Consider the following 22,110-nt stretch of genomic DNA (forward strand, 5'->3'; position numbering starts at 1 on the left):
GTTATCCCATAGACGACTCAAGGGTAAGGTGTCCAAAATTTCATATGTCCTGAGCTTCCTTCAACCCCTTCACCTCCATAAATCTTCTCCATCTCACACAATGTCAGCTCAGTTCACACAGTGGGTTAACATCATATCCCTGCCATAACCCTTAGTTTTCTCCATTTTCTTTGCACACTCCATGCCATCCATCAGCAAAAACTATCAATCCTTTGAAAACATACCTGTAGTCTCACCACCTCTAAAGAATGATTGAAAAAAAAATCACTGGGTCAAATGTTTTAGTTTCCATCATGGCACAGAAGAAAGCAGAAAGAACCAAAGAGACAGCAGCCACTCAGACATATGAAAACATGCCCAAAACCCTTCCATGTGTCCCTGCTGGCACAAATAGAGCTAATAACGGATGCTGCAGCAAGAGATTGGTGCTAAGAAATAGCCTTAGAAAGAAATAAGAAATAGCCTTCTCTGGCAAACTTCACTAAGTCAGACTCAGCCTCCTCTGCAGGGTTCAAACTCTGTTGGCAGATAAGCTACAGGTAGATTCCAGCACCAGGAAGACAGGTCCCTGCTGAGAGAATACTGCAGAACAAAGAAGGGGCTCGTCTATACCAACCTGCTGGAAACATTGTGAATGATCTTTGTGGTAGGAGGTGCCTCCAGAGGCCCGGAACACATCAGATAAGAAATGGCTGCTGGATCTGAATGCCAGGGGGTGAATTCCACTGGGCCACAGAGCAGCTGTGCGCCCCCTCTTTCCTGTTTGTGTCCCTAACTTGGCTGTTGAATGGACACGACGCTACTGGGACTTCTTTCATAGGATTCTTTGTGAGCATTAAATGACGTGTGTGTCCCAAGGCCCTTAGCCCAGTGCTTGGCATATACAAGGGCTGGACACAAAGTAGATTAACAGCAATTCTGAACAAGGATGCCATGCACCCCATTAAACCTTCTGATGTTTTAACTGTCTCTCATGAACAAAATGCACACCTTCACAAGTATCCATGAAGCAATCATTCAATGCCAGATTCCAGCAAAGATATAACCATGTGATTCGCCTTCTTGGCTTCTAATGACCTGCATGTTTCACTCTCAAATCAGGGAAACTGACTCCGACTGAAAGTATTGAAAACAATCTGTCCGTGGTCACTGTCCTCAAAAACCTCTTATCACAAACACCTGCTTACTTTTCTTTCTGTCACTAACTGCTAGACGGAAATTCTTACTTATTCATATGCTTATCAGAGTATTTATTGTCGGTCTCTTCCCACTTGTATGTCAGCTTCATGACTGCAGAGCTTTTGTTCGTGGTTGCTTTTTCCATCTGCTGGGCCTTCAGCATCTAGAACAGTGCTGGGCACATGGTAGGTTCTCAATAAATACCACAGCAATTAATTGAATCAGAAAAGGGTAACATCCTGAACCATTCCAGGCAACCTGAGAAAGGATCTGGTTCTAAGGCAATTCACACCAAATCTGAATACTTTGCTTTCCTTTGTGCATCTATCTAAACAGTATTGGGCCTCATTCAGAATAATGTTACAGCTGGCTGTAAACGTCAGAACTGTGGTTCGGAAGACATTAGATCCCAGCTCAACTCAGCTGTTTCCTGGCTTTGCAACCTGTCCTCGGGGTCTGACCACAGCAGCAACTTGTAAGTAAAATCAGCCAATAAATTGAGTTTTCTTGCAGATCAGTGATCCAGCCTCCCTTGTGCACATGAGTTGCACCATGGAGTAAAATGTTACTCCTTTCATTACAAAAGCTACACTGGAAATAAGTGTTGGACTAGTGTTTAGACAAATATTCCTATAAGAATAGAGTGACAAGGCTTTAAATGACATGTATCAATAAGTATGTTATTCATTATGATTTAATGGATGGGGACAATTCCCATCGATGGGAATTTTGGTATCCTCATGTGATGGGAGTTTTTCCAATTCATATCTTTGTTTTTCAAAACACAATAAGTGTTTGGATTGCTTTTATTTGTTGCAGAATGTCAATGTCAGCTCTCCGTTGTCTTAGCTTTGTCGGCTATAACAATATCCCACAGACATTTATATTGCACAGTTCTGGACGCTGGCAGGTCCAAGAATAAGGTGCTGACTGATTCGGTTCGGGGCAAGGGCCCTCTTTCTGGCTCAAAGATTGTCAAATTCCGGCTGTTTCCTCCCATGGAAGAGTGGGAGCAAACACTGGCTTCTCTTCCTCTTCTTCTAAGGATACTAATTCTATTATGGAGCTCTACTCTCATGATCCCATCTAAGCCTAATAGTATCCCAAAGGCCCCATCTCCATATAGATCACATTGGGGATTACAGCTTCAACAAAGGAATTTTAGGGGAACACAGATGTTCAGTGCCCCTAACCACTGTGAGGTATGTTCTTTATACTATCAAAATAACATGTACCTTTTGTTTCCTTTCTTTTTCTTTCTTTGTCTTTTTTCTTTTTTCTTTTTTTAGGTGGAGTCTCCCTCTGTCGCCCAGGCTTGACTGCATTGGCATGATCTTGGCTCACTGCAACCTCAGCCTCCTGGGTTCAAAGGAGTCTCCTGCCTCAGCCACCCCGAGTAGCTGGGACTACAGGCACCCGACACCACGACCACCTAATTTTTTTTTGTATTTTTAGTAGAGACGAGGTTTCATCATGTTGGCCAGGCTGGTCTCAAACTCCTGATCTCAGGTGATCTGCCTGCCTCGGCATCCCAAAATGCTGAAATTACAGGCATGAGCCACCGTGCCCAACCACCTTTTGTTTCCTTTCAATGGAACTTCAATAATAAGGTTATGCTTCTCATCTTTGGTATATACAATAGGCCTTCAACTATCCATAGGATTGGGGGAATGAAGTTTCTAATCCACATCATTTAGGGTCAACTGGGGCAATGCTCTTAGGAAGTGAAACCACTGTAGGATGACGTTGCCCCAGCAGGGTGAACTCTCTTCCTCCACCTTATGAGACCAACAAGAATGCTAACTAATCTGAGTCCTAAGTTGTGGATGTTTAGACTGATAGCCCTTAACCAACCCCAACACTTCACTCTTCTGGCCAGGCCAGCAGCTCTGGAAAGAATCTCATGAAGCCCTTAACCCAGGCTGTCCTAGGTGACTATTACAATGAAGTGGTGACTAAAAACCAGTTCTGTGAGGAGTTCCAAAGGCAACAGAGAGCCTTTTTATCTAGCCCTCCCATCCCTGTAGAGCAGGGCACCCAAGTTTAGGAAGGCAGGCATGGAGCCTGCCAAAAAACGGTTCCAAGGAGGCCTCCTGCAAGCCAGGGTCCATGAGAAGAGGGAGTTAGAGAACAGATGGAAGGCTGTCCACAGTAGGAGAGCATATATAGCAGGATTGTGCAAAGAAGTAAATACACAGAGGATAATGGAAGGTAGGGTTCTCCAAAGCTGAGAAGGAAACAATGCACGTGGAAAGGTGGAAAGAGAAGAAAACATAGAATAAACTCTGTATTCCTGGGCTGGTAATGGAGGTGTACTTGCAACCTCAAGTTTGCCAATAGATATAAGAACTTCAATTCAAAACACCATATTCTCCAACACCAAGGGAACAGGGATCCTTGTAAATGGTGCTGATTACGTAGAATTTGAAATTTTGACAAAACAGAGAACTACACCCTAAGCATAACAAAGAGGAGTTGTTTACATTCACAGAATATATCCCTTTGGCAGATGTACAGTTAAAGATTTATGCGTCTCACAAGAGGAGTGAAATGATGAACTAGAACCTCTGAAAGCTACAAGTGGTTAGAGGATGAAACCACAATCGCGATGAGAGACTTCAAGGTACCCCTCTGATTAACAGTATGCATAATCATGACAGCGAGAACACTAGGTTCAATCTATTGGGCCATGATTAAGCTCCGGGTACCTAAGTATAACTTTATGTTTTGAGAACCATTGCTGGCATCAGGCCAGAAATGGCAGAAGGGCCATAGTTTGCCAAACCCGGCTAAAGATCATTATCTTATTTCATGTTCTTCATTGCATGTATCACTAAATGAGCTGAGAGGCATCTGATATCAGCACATCTGCAACGCCTTCACGGCGTGGGGCCAGTTGGAAGCTCCGTGGCAGAACACTGGCGCCCCAGAAACTCGTGGTGACAGGTCCCTGTATTTTCAAGCCAATTCTTTCGCACGTGGGAAAAGCACATTTCCGACAGAGTCCACTATTTCCTGCTCCCTGGGCCCTTCTGTCCTTGTGCCGTGAGGGCGTACATTTAGGGACACAGATGTGATGAGGGTGAGATGATCAAACACAATTCATTCTCAACTGTGGGAAAGAACCTTGGAGTTAACACATCCCTGAGGCAAAATATTCAAAAAATACCGCCACTTGGTCTGCCTTATGAAAGCAAAGTGGTTCTGGGTTTTGCTATTTGAAAGAAGGTGGAGGAAATGTATCCAATCCCTGCCCCCCTGCCCAGCTGAACTGCCACCTCCCAGGTGATCCTCAGTCCAGTGAGGAAGTTTGTGAAACAGCAGCTGTGACTGAATCACCAGCTGATTGGGCTTATCATAATGCATTATAACTCCCAAATAACATTCTTCTACATCAACCAAACTGGAGAATTAAATGGGGAGGTAGTGAAAGTCATGACCCTTGCATCTCTCAAGTCCAACGTGGACTGCTCTGTAATTCCACAGGGTGTGGGGCTGCTTTTGAATGATGACATTCACAGGGACCTGGTGTTGCCACAGCTCCCACTTGCCCCTTTCAATCATAGGAGCTACTGCTGCATGGGTCAGGAAGCCGAGGATGGTTGGGGGGTGGGGGCATTGAAAGAACACAAGTTCCATTAGGGCCTGGAATTTTGTCCTTTTGGTTAAGGGTATAACTCTAGAGGTTCAACAGTGCCTGGCACATCAAAGAGAGTCAGTAGGATTTTGTAGAGTGAACCAATGAGTGAAAATGGGAACTCTATAATGCCTTCACTGTTCCTATCAAGTGGGAAACAAATCCCTGGATGATTGGGAGGTCTCACTGGATCTGTAGTGGAAAGTCAAAACACAACCCTGTTTATTCAAGGACTGGGGGTAATGGTGGAATTATGAATCAGAGGAGTCAGGGTAAGTTCCCAACCACATTCAAGCTACACCCATAGGTCTGAATACATCCCTTCCCCTAGGTCACAGCTACATGGTTAAATGTTCTGTTAGACAAAAGCATGAAATTTCATGGGATGTACTTGTTGGATTTTATTATAACCCTTCCCAGCGGGTAAGCAGCTTGTCCTTCCTTCAAAAGTTCTGTGTTTGTATGTTTCTTCATGACTACACATGAGCTGCACCCCCGCAACAAAGTGGCTCATGGAGGCCCATTTACAGCAGAGTCTGCTTTCTATGGTTGTTGGTGTTGTTAAAAAAATCAACAGAGAGGTCTTAATGCATTGCTCAACAATTTTATTCCTAAGGAACCAGTGATGAATGAACCACAGCTAAATATCATTCAGTCATTGAACTTAATAACATTTTATCTGCTCAGTGAGTCTGTCACGCCTTCCTCTAAGGGCTGATGATGCTTTAATGAAAGAAAAAAAAAAGAAAGAAAAACAAAACCGACCAAAAGACATCCTGCCATTGTGGAGTTTACATTCTAGCATGGAGAAGAAGGAACATAAGGAATAATAAACATTGCAAATTATGTGAATGACAGAAGATGAAAGAGGCTATGGAACAATACAGGTTGTACAGACAGCATAAGGGGGACTCAAAACTGAAGTGTAACTTTAAATCATGCCTTTAACATGCTGTCCCTGATGACTTTTCTGTTAAATGCTTTGGCTCTGATGTTCCCTTTAGGGCCGTCCTAGGTCTCTGTCATCCTGGAATCTGCTGCTGCTAATAGGAAATATGGAATTCAAATTTAATGGCAGTGTTCATTTTAATTAAGAACTCCTTTCCTCCAGTGACTAGCAAGCTAATTTAGCATGCTTTTAATTGTTAAGGCACTTCCCTAAGCTGGGTTCATGGTCCAATTGAACTAGCCAGTAACTCAATTAGATTTGCCAGAAAAGTCATATGTAAAATACTATTTAGGCTTACTAAGCTAACCTTTTCAGTTAAACCAGCCCCTTTACTGCTCATAAAAGGAAATATAAACAGAATAAAAATGTTTTGTCATGATTTTTGTACTGGGGTGATAGAAACCGCTCTCCACTTAAAGCAGAACTGAATGCTCTCCACCATGACCACATTGACGATATCATCTACTTGAGGTACGTATCCATCAGGAAGTTTCACAGAATCCAAGGTGAAAAAAATAGTATAATCTATCACCCCATTTCTTCCATGTACGCTAGTAATGCAGACCTGTGAGTATAAATAATGGAAATGATTATGAGAAAGCCCGATAATCACTGTAACCAGCTTTGCACCTCCTCACTCTGGGTCCTGCATGAGTGCAGGTCACTTCGATGCAAATCATTGATTTCCAACCTGGTTGACCCATTGCTAACACCAGGGGTGCTTTGTAAGAATACCCATGTCCATGCTCCACCACAGACCAATTAAAACAGGCTCTCCAGGGATGAGGCCTGGGTCTTTGATGAGAAATCCAGCTCTAAATATTACCAAAATATGTCCATTACCCTCTATTGCCCTGAATTTGCTGGTCATATTCAGGCTCCAATACCCAAATCATTCTCAACATTTACTGTTAAGCTCAAGTCCCACAACGCACTCCGTTCATTCTTTCCCTACAATTTTCTGACACAAAGATTGTTTTTCTTCCTCCTGTTGTTGGAAGATTCTAATAAAATTTGGGTATTGAGTAAAATGCACAATTTAGAACTTAATCGATTAATATGCTTGTTCTACATAATTTTCTAATTATTTCCTTTGGGAAGTCCTGCCTTTTCAGTAAGAAAAGTGGCTCCTTTGTTGGCAAAGAATGTATTTCTTCATATTTTCTGGAATTCCCATTACACCCAACAGAATCCTGGGCACGAAAATTATCACGAAAGGAAGGGTTCACAGAAACCGATGATGGGAGCAACAGGAAAGAAATTACCTCTTCCGCATGAATACAACGGGTGGGCTTCACAGAGCTTGCCTTGAAGTTTGAGAAGCCTGGTTCAGTGGAATATTCAACTTTTAACCAGTCGCCCTTATAAGGCACAAAATCTAAAACAGCCATGGAGAAATGTGAGTGTCATGATCTCTTAACTAGGTCATCTTGAATTGCACACGTTATTTGATAGTGTACTACTTTAAAGTCAGTTCTGCAACACCTAAAGTCATTTTTGCACATATTTAAACAGACACACTGTAAATCGGTAAGTTCAAGAAGAAGTTTATAATCCTTAGGCATTGACTCTCCTCTACTGATTTAACAAAGTCAAATGGAGCAAAGTGTGAACTGTGCATCACAGCCAATCTGAGGGAACAGCACAGGATTTACTAAACAACTGTTCGTGTTCACAACTCCTTAGTGAGAGGCAGTCAAACATGTAGGTAAGAGCACAAGTTTGAACCTGGCCATGTGCGTTTGAATCTTGACACTGCCACTCACTCAGTTTGCAACCTTAGCCAAGATGTTTAATCTCTCTGTGCCTCGTTTTCTTCATTTATAAAATGAGAAGCACGATAAGTAGCCTTCAAGATACTGAGCTGCTGTGACACTTAATAGATATCGTTGATACACACAGAATCATCACTGGTGCATAGTAACCACCAAATAACTGTTGATTGGTAGTAGTGGTAGCAGTACCACTAGGAAATGTTGTTACTTTCAGAATGAATCAATTTCCCCTAGTGTTGTGTTCCGCTGATGAACTCTTTTTATTATTATTATTATTATTATACTTTAAGTTCTAGGGTACATGTGCACAACGTGCAGATTTGTTACATATGTGTACATGTGCCATGTTGGTGTGCTGCACCCATTAACTCGTCATTTACATTGGGTATATCTCCTAATGCTTTCCCTCCCCACTTCCCCCACCCCACAACAGGCCCGGGTGTGTGATGTTCCCCTTACTGGGTCCAAGTGTTCTCATTGTTCAATTCCCACCTATGAGTGAGAACATGTGGTGTCTTAAGTCTGTGCCTTAAGGGTTACCGTTAAGACCATCGAGGTTGAAACAGAAGTTTACGATAAGTTAAAAGTGACTCACAGGATAACAAAGGTACATGAAAGAATCTGGAGCAAATGGAAATCCCAACTGCAACTGAGACCGTAAATTGCCACAGTGACTCCAGAAAACTAGCAATATCAACAAAGTGAAATATGTATTCACCTTAGGACCCAGCATTGTAGACTGATACAAGACACAGTGTTAGACTTCTGTCTCTCTGTCTGTCTCTGTTAATTTGCATACATTTCTTTTGTGTGGGTTTACTGTATATCTATGGGCCAATAACTCCAAAATGTATATGCCTCCAGCTCTAACCAACCTCAGGGTCAATTATCCATATGCTTACACCAATCTAACGTGTGCAAAGCTGAGTTGTTGGTATTCTTCATATTCACCAACTTTTGTTTGCCTCAGTCGTCTGCATCACAAACTGGCAACTCCACTCTCACCACTGCTCAAACCAAAAACTTTGGAGGTACCTTGGACTCATCTTTCCTCCACATCAAAGATCTAATCCATTACCTCCTGGGTTCTTCTCTAACTTCAAAATATATCCAGAGTCAACTCAATCCTCAGGTCCTCCACTTCTCCACTTTCATTCACATCTCCATCATCTCTCACCAGGAATATTACAATGGTTTCCTGACCAATTTCCTGACTCCACCCTTCCCTCATAGTCTCTTCTCGACAAAGCAGACAGAGTCAACATCTTAAAACAAAATTCAGGTCAGGGTCCTGTTTTTGCATCCAAGGAAACAAACTAGCAAGCTGCCTGGGGAAGTGGAGCTAATCTCCCCTTTCATACCCAAGCTATATGACTGTTGCAATGGACAAAAATAGCAAAAAAAAAAAAGTGTATCTTTGGTTATAAGCGAAATATTAGAACATATCAGCTGATTACAAACAGAATTCCACAACACACACACACACACACACACACACCACACACACAGCCACAAAGCACTATCTCCAATCCTAACTTTGAAGATTTGAAGTGTATTCTTTTAAAATTTGGTACTCTGCCCTGTCACAGAAACTTCTCTAGCAACCAACTACAGAAATGATCCCTGCAAGTATAGTCTTTGAAGGGTATTAAAAATAGTGTCTCTGTGTACTTGTAGGATTGTTTCCATGATTAGAAATTAAATTCTTATGTGAATGAAAAATATATCCAGGCATTACTGAGGGCATTGAACAAATGAACGCACAATAGACGACAGCAGACATTTTAAAATACTGCCTATTTGCCCCTATATTGTACATAATTTCAATTGGAAAGGTCTACCTGTAATATTGAAGACCCATTGGCTGAAGCCAAGTACACTGTAAAATTTGTTCTAGGACTAAAATCCACTCAAAAAATTAAGAATTACATCATATATCACAAAATGTAAATCATACCTTCAGAAACAATGTCCATAGGGAAATAAATGATGTTATTAATATAAACAGTATCTTCACTTATAGAAGTAACACATCCATTTAAAACTCTGATTTTTGAGTCTGAGTGTCCATCATCGTTAAGAGGGTGAGGCACAACATCCACCTGTAAGATTTAGGAAAGAGTTACTTCAAAAATAATACAAATTTAAACACAGGAACTTACATGGTTAAAACACTGGTATTCCAAAATATTTTCAAAAACCATCCTTAACACTGGTGAATATAGTTCACGTGCTAAATGGACCATAGACTTGAGATGATGGTAGAAATCATGTGTGTGCTTCATGAATTGTGAAATGTATCCCAAAACATTAATTGCATACCCAAGTTTAATGCCCTTGTACCATTAGATTCCCAGATTTAAAAAATACCGTCATTCACCTAAAGGAATTCACAGTGAAATGACGGTAAAATGGAAAGATATGTAGTCATAAGCAGGTTGTGATGAATGATATAAGACTAGTTTAAAGATAGTTTCTGTGACTTACCTAAACGGAGAACATTTCAGACAGGGAGAAAATAGCGGCATTGCTTGGGGGAAGTCAGATTTGTGCTGGGTTGTGAAAGAAGGCAGAGGTGTAAACTTGTAAACACGAGTAGAGGAGCAGGAAGGCAGAGAGGAAAAACAACACAATTTAGAAGCCTAGGGAGCAAAACCCTAACATTCCAGATCCAGGTCTAGGAGACAGAAGTTCAAGATAAAGTTGGAACAATAACCTCAACTGGGGGAGGTTCAATAAACCAAGTCAAATTAGGGCTTTACTTTATCTACAATAGAGAGGCATACAAACCTTTTTCCTTATTGGAAGTGTAATAGTCCTTATTTTATAATCCTTAAAACTTACAGAAATAATGCAAGTTCATTGTACTAAAAGTAGGGGAAAAAAACAGATATGCAGACAGCAAAAGGCGGTTACACCATAATCCATATTCCATTACCAAGAGACCACCAGGGACTACATTTTCTCAGTAACACTCATCCTGATGTTTTTGTCTGTGCACAAATATATATATACATATGTAAATACTCATTTTAAAAGCAAATTAGCATGGTATTCAGTAGTAAAGTATCACATTAAATGAACACAAAGTTTTTCAAATAACAAGAGAGGACAGAAACACTCATAGAGAATCCCAATTAATGGATGTGCCGTAATTTACTAACCCAATTCCACGTAATTAGACATTTCGCTTGTGTCTTAAAATTTGTACTACTTGCTTGACTTAACTATAGGATAAACTCCTAGGGTTGGAATTTGCAGATCAAAGACTTCTGATGGAAACTTGAGCCACTGAGTTGTAAATAATTTTTCATGGTTTTAAAAATAGCCTAGTTTGCTGCTATTCTCATTTCTTAACTGGTGTCTTTCCAGCTGTCAATACCAATCTGATGTTTATTTTCCCCTCACTTACTGTCATGAAGGAATGAGGCATTAGCCTCCCATCCATGTGTCTACCACCACTTCCGTCAGTATCCCAGTGGATGATCCACAGCACCCTCGGACCTCTCTGTTCCTTGACTCCACGCCAACTCACAGACATATGCAGACTAAAGCTTTGCCCATGTTTCATGGCTCCCAACTCTGTTTCTTATGCCTTGGAAATACCACCAACACAACAGCAGGTACGGACAGATTGAAATGTTTGCAATAATGCGTTGTATGACAGAAGTGGCATTTCAATACGATAGGGGCAAAGTGGATTATACAATTAACGTTTAGGGCAACTGAATAGCCAGTAGTGAAACAAGACGCGGATCCTTCTCTCAGTCTTATACATGGAAAGTAAACACAGGCTGACTGTACGTTTAGATATAAATAAATGAATGACTTTCAGAAGAGAAACTAAGTGAATACTCGTGTAAATTATGTGTTAGAATTAGCCTAAGGAAACTTCCTGAACCCAGAAGCCACATGGACAAGATGGACATATTTATAGTATGTAAAAATTAAACAGATGGAGGAGGAGGGGAGCAAGATGGAGAAATGGGACTCTCCAGTGATTGTCCTCCTGCAGAAACATCAATGTGAAAAACTATCCTTGTATGAAAATACCATCACTTGAGAGAAGGAAACCAGGTGAGAGACCACGGTACCCAGTTATAGCATGAAAATAAGAAAAGATGCATTGAAGAGGGTAGTAAAGACAGTTTTACATTACCCACATCACCCCTTCCCCGACCTTCAACAGCACAGCATGGAGAGAGATACCATCCACCCGGAGGAGAGAGAGAGTAGCAAGCATAGGACATTGCCTGGGAACCCAATATCAGGCCTTCCACACTATATGCCACCACTTGACAAACGCCCATGGCCCATGGCCCCAGACTCTGAGATGGTACTTGTGGACCGAGTCTCTAGACCCACCCTGGCAACAGACAGGAAGCCACAGCCACAGCAAAACAAACTCAATACCTGTCCCACATCTCTGCCGAGTGATTCCAGTGGCCTTATGCTCAGAATATTCTACAGCAACAGGGAGTCCTCTGTGAATGAGTGGAGCCTTGGATTCCAGTCTTGCAAGGCACCAGTCTCAACAGCTAAGGGAATGCATGCCATTGCAGCATCTGTCGCTGTGTCCCTGGGATTAGGAGGCCCCCTAGTGCTTCAATAGCTGTAGTGTTCACAAGCATAAGGACCAAAAGAGACCTATATAGAGTTTCCGGACAGGCTTACTGCTGAAGGATGTCCCCTAAAAGCTAGACTGCAAAGACTGAAATGGATACCTACTTCTTCAATACGCAGATATAAACACATTACCACAAAGATCAAGAACAATAAGGAAAACATGACATCACCAAACTGACAAAACAAGGTGCCAGTAATTGACCCTAGAGAGATAGGAATGTTTGAGTTGTTTAATAAATAATTCAAAATATCTATTTTCCACATGCTCTGTGAACCTTGAAAACAACTACAGAGAAATGATTAGAATTTATCAGAGTAAATTGAAAGAAATATTGAAAGAATTTTAAAAAACCAAACAAATACAAAAGTCAAAAAATACAATGAAGGAAGTATACAATAGAGAACATCCACAGGAAAATTTTCCAGCAAAATGAAGAATCTGTAAACTTGGAGACAGCTTCATTAAAAATATACAGTCACAGGAGACAAAATTAAAAGGAAGGATATGGAATGAAAATAAAACTTACTGAATTTCTGGGACAATTATCAGCAGAGCAATAGTATGAGTCATTCATGTTCAAGAGGGAGGAGTGAAAAAGAGGTAGAAAGATTATTTAAAAATTAATAATGGGGAGCCATCCAAACCTAGAGAAAGTTATAAACGTCTAGGTACTGGACGACCAAAGTTCTGCATTCAGATACAATCCAAATAAGATTACCCCATGACATATTAAAATCAAACTCTCAAAGATGAAAAATAAAGAAAAAATCCTGAGAGCAGCAAGAGGAAAGAAGCAAATCACATATAATGCAGTTCCAATATGCCTGCCAGAAGACTTCTCAGCAGAAGCATAACAGGCCAGGAGAGAGTGTGATGATACATTCAAGGACATCAAGGGAAAAAATGACTAACCAAGAATAATGTACCAAGAAGTGAAGGGCAGAAAAAGACTTTTACAGAGAAATCACAGCTGAGAAACTTCCTCACCACCACAACTGTCTTACAAGAAATCCTATGGAGAGTTCTTCCAACTGACATAAGGGACGCTAATGGGTAATGCAAAAATATCTAAAGGTATAAAACTCACTAGTAAAAGTAACCACACACATTCACAATACTCTATTAAGGTAACAGTGGTGTCCAGATCATGTATATCTTTCATGTAACAGTTAAAAAAGGAACTAGTAAAAATAAAATACGTACAATAATTCATTAAGGGATATAAAATATAAAAAGTTGTAAAGTGTAAAATACAGAACTCAAAATCTGGGGGTGGAGTTAAATGGTAGAGTGTTTGTGTTTTGTGATCAAAGTTATATTATCAATAAATAAACTGTTGTGATTATGTTTTTGTACGCCTCATGCTAACCACAAAGAAAAAAATCATGTAATTGACACATTTTAAAATATCAAGGAAACAAAACATATTAATAGAGAAAAATCTCTTATTCATCAAGAAAGACAGTAAAAGAGAAAGGAAGAAATTACCTACAAAATAAGTAGAAAAAATTATCTAAATGACAACAGTAAATCCTTGCCTATCAATAATTAACTTGATAGAAATGGATGACATTCAACTAAAATACACAGAGTAGCTGAATGGATTTAAACAACAACAACAACAACAACAACAACCAAACCTATGAGAGATCCACTTCTCCTTAATGGACATTCGTAAACTGAAAGTGAAGGCATGAAAAAAGATATTCTTCCATGTAAAGGGAAACCAAAAGAGAGGGGCAGCAGCTAAACTAATTTCAAATAAAATAGGCTTTAAATCACAAACGGTAAAAAGAACAAGAAGATCATTATATAACGATGAAGGGATCAATTCATCAAGAGGATATAATGATTTCCAAAAATATGCACCCAACATAGCAGCACCTAAATATATGAAGCAAATATTAAGGTCTAAATGGTGAGACAGATTGCAATGCAATAACTGTAGGGGACTTCAACACCCAACTTGCAACAATGAGTAGATTGTCCAGACAGAACACTGACCCCACAAAAAGTGAGATTTATCTGCACTCTGGACCAAATGGACCTAACAGTCATTTACAGAACATTCCATCCAAATACTCCAAAACACATATTCTTTCCAACTGCATGTGGAACATTCTCGAGGATAGATTATGGGGCAGGCCATAAAACAGGTCTTAGCAAATTAAAGGAATTTGAAATAACATCAAATCAGTTCTCTAACCACAATAGTAAAGTATTAGAAATCAATAAAATTAGGAACTTTGGAAACTTTAGAAGTGGATGGAAATTAAACAACATGCTCTTAAATAACTAATGGGTCAATGAGGAAATTAAAAGCGAAGTGTTAACATTTCTTGAGATAAAGGAAACCGAAGGCACAACATACAAAAACCCATGAAATACAGCAAAAGCAATTCTAAAAGTGAAGTTTACATCAATAAAGCCTACCTCAAAAGAAAAGATACATCTTAAATAAACAACCCCACACCACACTTTGAGGAACTAGAAAAAAAAAGAAGAAAAAAATGCAATCCAAAAGTAGGAGGACAGAAATCATAAAGGGCAGAGCAGAAATAAATCAAATAGACATGAGAAGAACAATACAAATATTAATGAAACAATCAGTTGGTTTCTTGAAGAGGTAAACCAAATCAACAAAACCTTAGCTAGACTAAAGGAAAAAGGGGAGAAAATTCAAATAAATAAAAGCAAAGATGAAAAAGGAGACACCAAAACTGACATCACCAAAATAAAACGCATCATAAGAACTATTATGAACAATCATCTACCTACAACAGGACAAGCTAGAAGAAATGGATACATTCCTGGACACATGCAACCTACCAAGATGTAATGATGAAGAAATGGAAATTCTGAACAGACCATTAACAAGTAAGGAAAGTGATTCAGTAATAAAAAATCCCCCATCGATGAAGAGTCTAAGACAGAATGGCTTCCCTTCGTAATACTACCAAAATTTATATATAAAGAAGAAGAATTAATAGTTATACTTTTAATGCATTCCAAAAAAATGATAAGAAAGGAACGCTTCCAAATGCATTCTATCACACCCGCGTTACCCTGGTAGAAAACCCAGACTAGGAAACACAAAAAAGAAAAAAGCAAAGAAAACTACATGCCAAAATTCCTGATGAACACAGTTGCAAAAATCTTTAAGAAGGTGTTAGTAAACCAAATTCCACAGCACATTAAAAACACCATTCATCATGTTCCAGAGGTATTCATTCCTGGGATACAAAAAAGTTTCAATATACACAAATCAATAAATGTGCTATATCACATGAACAGAATGAAGCACAAAAGCCATATGATCATTCCAATTTAAGCAGGAAAAGCATTTAACCGAATTCCACATCCCTTCGTGATAAAAACTCCACAACTTAGATATAGGAGGAGTGCACCTCAACACAATATAGGTCATATATGATAAACCCACAGGTAACATCATACTGAATGGGGAAATGTTGCAGTCTTTTTTCCTCTAAGACCTAAAACAAGACAGAAATGCCCACTTTTGCCCTTTCTGTCGCATATAGTTCTGGAAGTACTAGTCAGAGAAACTAGGCAAGAAGAAACAAAAGGCATCTAAATTCAAAAGGAAGAATTTAGATTGGCCCTGTTTGAAGACGGGAAGCTCTTACTTATAAATAACCCTGAAGACACCACGAAAAACCTACAAGGTCTAATAAACAAATTCAGGAAAGTGGCAAGATACACAACCAACACACAGGAATCAGTAGCATTTCTATACACCAATAGGGAACTATCTGAAAAAGATATCAAGAAACAATCCCATTTAAAACACCTTCAAAAAATAAAATAGGAATAAATTTAACGAAGGAGGTGAAGGATTGCAACGCCGGAAACTATAAACCATTAATGAAGCAAATTGAAGGAGGCAGGAACGAATTGAAATGTATCATGTGTTCATGGACAGGAAGAATAAATATTGTTAAAATGTCTGTAACCTAAAGCAATCTATAGATTCAATGCAACTGCTATGAAAATACCAATGACATTCTTCTTGGAAATAGAAGAAACACTCCTAAAATGTGTATGGAACCGCAAAAGATTCCAGGTAGTCGAAGCAGTCTGGAATACAAAGAACAAAGCTGGAGGCATCACACTACTTGATGTCAAAGCATATGACAAAGCTATAGTAAGCATAACAGCATAGTACCAGTGGATACATCCACGAATGGAGCAGAATACAGAGCCCGGAATGAAATTCATGCATTTACAGTCAACTGATATTCAACAAAAGGCCCAAAAACACACAATGTTGAGAAAGTACACTCTCTTCAATAAATGATGTTGAAAATAACTAGATATTCATCTGAGTAAAATGAGTTTCCACCCTTATCTCTCAGCATGTATATAAATCAACTCAAAATGATTTAAAGCTTTAAAATGAAGACCCAAAGCTATGAAACTACTAGATAGAGATATAGGGGGAAAGCTCCATGACATTGTTTTGGGCAATGACATTTTAAAAATAGGACCTCAAAAGCAAAGGCAACAAAAGGAAAAACAGACAATAGGATTACTTTGAACTAAAAAGCTTCTGTACCGCAAAGGAAATGATCAAAGAGTGGCGAGACAATCTACAGGATAGCAGAAAACACTGACAATCTATACATCTAGTAAGGGGTCAGTTTCCAAAATGTATGAGTAACTCCAACAACTCATAGCAAGAAAACAAATAATCCTATTAAAGATGAGCAAAAGACCTGAATAGACATATTTCAAAAGGAGACATACAAATGGCCAACAGGCATATTAAAAAAATGCTCACCTTTTCTAGTCATCAGGACAATGCAAATCAAAACCACAGAGATACCGCCTGACACATGTTAAAATTGCTAACATTAAAAAGAAAAGAGATAACAAGTATTGGCAAGGATGTGGAGAAATTGGAAACTTTATGCACGGTTGGTGGGATGTAAGTTGTTACAGCCATTATGGAAAACAGTATGGAAGTTCTCCAAAATATTAACAATGGAACTATCACATGAATCCATGAATCACATGAATCCATGAACTACTGAGCATGTATCCAAAGAGAGTGTCATCAGTGTGTCAAAGAGATGTTAGCACTTCCATGTTTATTGCAGCCCTATTCATAACAGCCAAGAAACAAAAGCAATCTAAGTGTCCATCTACGGATGAGTGGATAAAGGAAATGTGGTATAAATACACAATGGAATACTATTCAGCCATAAAACAGAATAAAATCTTGCCATTTGGGACAACATGGATGAACCTGAAGAATGATACGTAAGTGAAATAAGACAGTCACATAAACACAAATAACTGCATGGTCTCATTCACATGCAGAATATAAAAAAATTTACCTCATAGCAGTGTAGAGTAGAATGGTGGTTGCCAGATGCTTGGGTTGTTAGGGTGGATGGAGGAATGAGGAGATGTTGGTGAAAGGACATATCATTACAGTTATATAGAAGGAACCTGTTTTAACTGTCCAGAATGGGCAAATATATACAAACAGAAAATGGATAAGTGATTTCCTAGGGCTGGATGTTGCAGGGGGAGGGGACAGTTGGGGGATCAGGGAGAAATGGGAAAAGACTATGAATGGTTATGGAGCTTCCTTTTTGAGTGATGAAAATGTTCTAAAGTTGTTTGTGGTGATTGTTGCCTAACCCTGTGAACAAACTAGAAACCACTGGATTGTACTCTGTAGATGGGAGAATTGCATGGTGAATCACGTGACCTATATCTCAATAAGGCTGTAAAAGAATGAAAGATATAAAGCAAAGAAAAAAGATGGTATCGGAGGAAATGCCACAAGGACGTCATATACAAACTTTCCTATTACAAATCTAATGTTCCTACCATAGAGATAGCCATAAATATCCCTATTGTATAATAAGTCCAAGAAAGGAAACTTGCTGTAATCTCATTAAGATCCTTAATAATTCCAAATGAACGATGAGACTGCTTTTCCCTTCTCATATTTGCAAAGATTTCAGATTGATAATATTGTTGTCCTTGCCTATATGGGCAGATGGGCAGTCTTACTGCCTATTGCTGAGAGAATCAATTAGCACAGTAGAGCTAAAGAATAATTTCATAATAGCCACTGAATGGGTAAATATCTGGACTCAGGTGATATTCTCAGGACTCTGTAAATCTGCCAAATGTTACTGAATTGTACCCTTAAGAGAGTTCTGTGGTTTGTGAACTATACCTCCATGAAGCTCTTTTTAAAATGTTTACAAGGCACATGGTTTCACATAGCAATTCCACTGCTATGAATGCACACTACAGAAAATGGTTTTTTACCTGATAAGGGAAGTTGAAGGATTGTATAGAGTTCAATAATTATTATTGTTACCCATGTTGTTTAAAGATTAGAAGAATAGATGAGTAATTTTTATGTTTTAAAGCAGATATCACTACAAATATTAGAACACAAGAACCTACAGCTTCAGAGGAGTGGGGCTTCAAATTGCAGTCTACATCCACTCTACGGATCACAGTAGAGATGTTGCATTAATACAAGAATAGAAAGATGGAGAAAGAAAACCCATTGAGATAAGACACAATTCCCAGACTCATGCACATCTCACCTTGATTGCTCTCAATCCATAAAGTATTTTATCTTCTTCCACAACCACATTAACTTTTTGTCCAACTTTTAGAGGCACGTTGCCAGTCACAACATCACTACTGAAGTAGATCAACTCATCAATCACGCCATAATCACCACAGAAACTTGTGACAACTCCCTGCACAGTTGTCAACTGGGTGTCACCTACAAGATAAAGAAACAAAAGTCACATTATTAGCCTCAAATGCAAACATCTACTACAAATATGTCTTACACTCACCATCTGCATAAACTTGGGCAGAGAAGTTTTTTAACGTCTCTGACTTTGTTTTCTTCTGTCAATCCACAACAATCAAATTTTCACCTAATAGGGTTGTTGCAGTTTTCTTTTTTTTATTTAAAAATTTTTTAATTTTCAAGTAATTTTTAATTTTTTGAGCAAAGTCTGGCTCTGTCACTCAGGCTGGAGTGCAGTGGCGCGATCTTGGCTCTCAGCAACCTCCACCTCCCAGGTTCAGGTGGTTCTCATGTCTCAGCCTCCCAAGCAGCTGGGATGACGGGTGCATGCCGCCACACCCGGCTAATTTTTGTGTTTTTAGTAGAGACGGAGTTTCGCTATGTTATCTCAGGCTGGTCTCAAACTCCTGGACTCAAGTGATCCACCCGCCTGGAACTCCCAAAGAGCTGGCATGAGCCACTGCGCCCGCCTTGTATTAACTGACACATGCACATCAACTGTCGAGAGCTGTGGAGTGTCTTGCACAAGAGAGTGTAAATGTTACCTGTTATCACCATATCTACACGTGAGAGTCTTTTAGCTTCTGCTCCTACTATATCCCTCCATCATTATCACCAACATAATGACTAGTACCTTGTATAGATACTTAACCATCTCAGCAGACAAAGCACTAAAAGATATCTGGAGATTGATGGCCAGCCCAAAACGGCATCCAAAAGGTCTCCTTCTCCTTTTCATTTTCTCTCTCTCTCTCTCTCTCTCTTTTTAATTCTACACAAGCCTAGCTGACCAGCAATATTTATGGATCTGACCTCAGCAGTTGGCCCGCACAACGGGTTCTCTGCTCTCCTACAGGACCAGATATGTATGAGGCATCCACTCGGCTTCAAATTAAATTTCTGCTTGGGATACAAGCCTAAATTCACTCGCAATTAGGGAGTTTCTTGCCTACTGGAAATATAAATAGGCATGTACTGCACATCCATGTTGGGGAAAACCACAGGCGGTACAGCCCCCAAGGTGGTCTCTGTCAACACCGTCCCGCTTTAGATGGACAGGAGAGTTTGGGAGTTGGTTCTCAGGGACTTGTTGGGGACGCAGGACGCCTACCCATGCACGCACAGAAGATGGAGCCGCCGTCACGTGCTGTACCCGCCAGAGCCACCAGATCCTCATACCGGGGGTGAGGAGAGCCCCTATTAGGAGGCTTCTGGGGTGGGGGCCAAGGGAACACACAGAGGAATACCTTCTGGGAGCCCCTGCTGCTGTGGGCCCTGCTCCTGTGGGCCCTGCTCCTGTGGGCCCTGCTCCTGTGGGTCCTGCTGCTGTGGGTCCTGCTGCTGTGGGCCCTGCTGCTGTGGGCCCTGCTCCTGTGGGCCCTGCTGCTGTGGGCGCTGCTGCTCTGTGGGGTGGGCTGTACTATGGAAGAAGGCCAAAGCACGTCTCAGAAGCCTGAGCATTGCCTCTGTTGTCACCACCGGCCTGGACACCGCTTGTGACAGATGAAGCACGAGGCCTCCTCAGTAAGGGAAGCCCTCAGGTCACAGCGTCTCCTCAGGGACTCGCCTCCTGCTTCTCCTCAGCCTCCGCGGGACGGGACCCAGCCGTTAGTGAGCCCCCCTCAGGAAAGCCAGGGACACCGCAGGCACCCAAGGAGCTGGCAGGTGCCCCTCTGGCTCCTCCCTCTGGGCATGCGCATGTCAGGGCCCGCCTCTACCACTGTCCAGCCAATGGGCACGCAGTGAGTGAGCGGGCAGGTTCCTGTCGCCACTAAGAGGTGGTGGGCAGGAACATCGTGGCTTCTCCCATCAAGGCTGAGGGCGCCATTAGGATGGCATGGGGAAAATGGCTTGGGGGCTTGGGTTCTGCATACTCGGGTGACACGGGGCACTTCTGTGAGGTTCCCTGGCAGGATGGGTGCCTGAAACACCAGCTGTGCAACCAAAAATCCTGCTCTTGCCCTTGTATTCATGGTGCTTAGCATAAGGACTTACCAGGCAGTGGGTGGTTAATAGTTACTGCTCAGCAGGGATCAGTTTTGTGGAGAGAGGGCATCATGTGGGTATGCAGTGTTTTAGTGATGTCAAGTACGTGTCTTTTGTACTAGGACTCCCGTTTTGAGTCCAGTGATAATTTATAGTAGAATCCTTTTATAATAATTGCTACCATGTACTCATCGCTTACCTAGTTATACCTACATTATTCTGCTATACACATTACCTTTATTCATTCATTCAGCAAAAATTTATAGAGCACTAACTGTGAGCCAGACACTGTTACGTGTTCTTAAAATTTGTTAGTGAATGAAAGAGTCAAGAATCTTGGCCCTGTGAGGGTAGTATTTTCACAGGATGACAAAAGGGCGACACCAAACATCACATAATAAAATATATGATACGTTGGAAGGCAACAAATGCCGTGGAAAAATATAGCAAGACAAGAGGGATCCACAGTGCTGGGCATGGTGGGTTGGATTGCACTTTACAATAGCATGGTCAGAGTAGCCCTCATTGGAAAGCAATAGCTGAGAAAGATGTTGGAGTTAGCCAGGCAGCTATTTTGGAGAGAGTCATTCAGATGGAGGGCTTAGTTTGTGCAAAGGCCGTACAGCAAGACTGTGCCTGATGTGTTCAAGGAAACGCCAAGTGGTTGGAGCAGAGGCAGTGAGAGCTAGAAGAGTAGGAATTATGGACAGACAGGTAATAGATGTTCAGGCTGCGTGTGGCCTTGTGGGGCACTGGAATATCTCTGGCTTTTATTGTCCATGATGTGTAAAGTCCCTGAAGGGTTTGGAGCCTTCCAGGGATCACTCCAGGTGCTTGGCTGTGAACAGGATGGAAGAGGTCAGGGCATGAAACAAGAAGAACAGTTTGGATGATTCTGATGCAATACATGGGCACTGTGGGTGAAACCCTGTCTTTCCTATCCTGCAGTGAGCACAGGCAAAATCTTTGCCAAAGATGATCATCTGGATGAAGGGATCAGTTGAAGGTTATCTATGGCTCAAAATATAACACAGCTGTGTTAATTTACTAAGGAGGCCACAACACATTACTACAACTGGGTGGCTTAAAATGACAGAAATTTATTCTCTGGCAGTTCTGCAGGCTACGTGTCTGAAATCC

At 40.7% G+C, this 22,110-nt stretch overlaps 1 protein-coding gene and 1 pseudogene across 1 annotated transcript; both read right to left on the reverse strand.

The window, feature by feature from the left end:
* Positions 1-5,397: 5,397 nt before the first annotated feature.
* LOC737004 (cancer/testis antigen 55-like) lies at positions 5,398-21,123 on the reverse strand. Its single transcript, XM_024353153.2, has 5 exons — positions 20,232-21,123; positions 18,767-18,951; positions 9,498-9,642; positions 7,031-7,143; positions 5,398-6,330 (listed from the first exon to the last, which is right to left on the reverse strand). Exons 1-5 carry the CDS (start codon positions 20,443-20,445, stop codon positions 6,139-6,141), a joined length of 849 nt encoding a protein of 282 aa, XP_024208921.2. The 5' UTR covers positions 20,446-21,123; the 3' UTR covers positions 5,398-6,138.
* On the reverse strand, positions 9,099-9,179 carry LOC112207270 (small nucleolar RNA U3; annotated as a pseudogene).
* Positions 21,124-22,110: the final 987 nt, after the last annotated feature.

This window comes from Pan troglodytes, chromosome X, assembly GCF_028858775.2.
Source record: "Pan troglodytes isolate AG18354 chromosome X, NHGRI_mPanTro3-v2.0_pri, whole genome shotgun sequence".
Classification (NCBI taxonomy): domain Eukaryota; kingdom Metazoa; phylum Chordata; class Mammalia; order Primates; family Hominidae; genus Pan; species Pan troglodytes.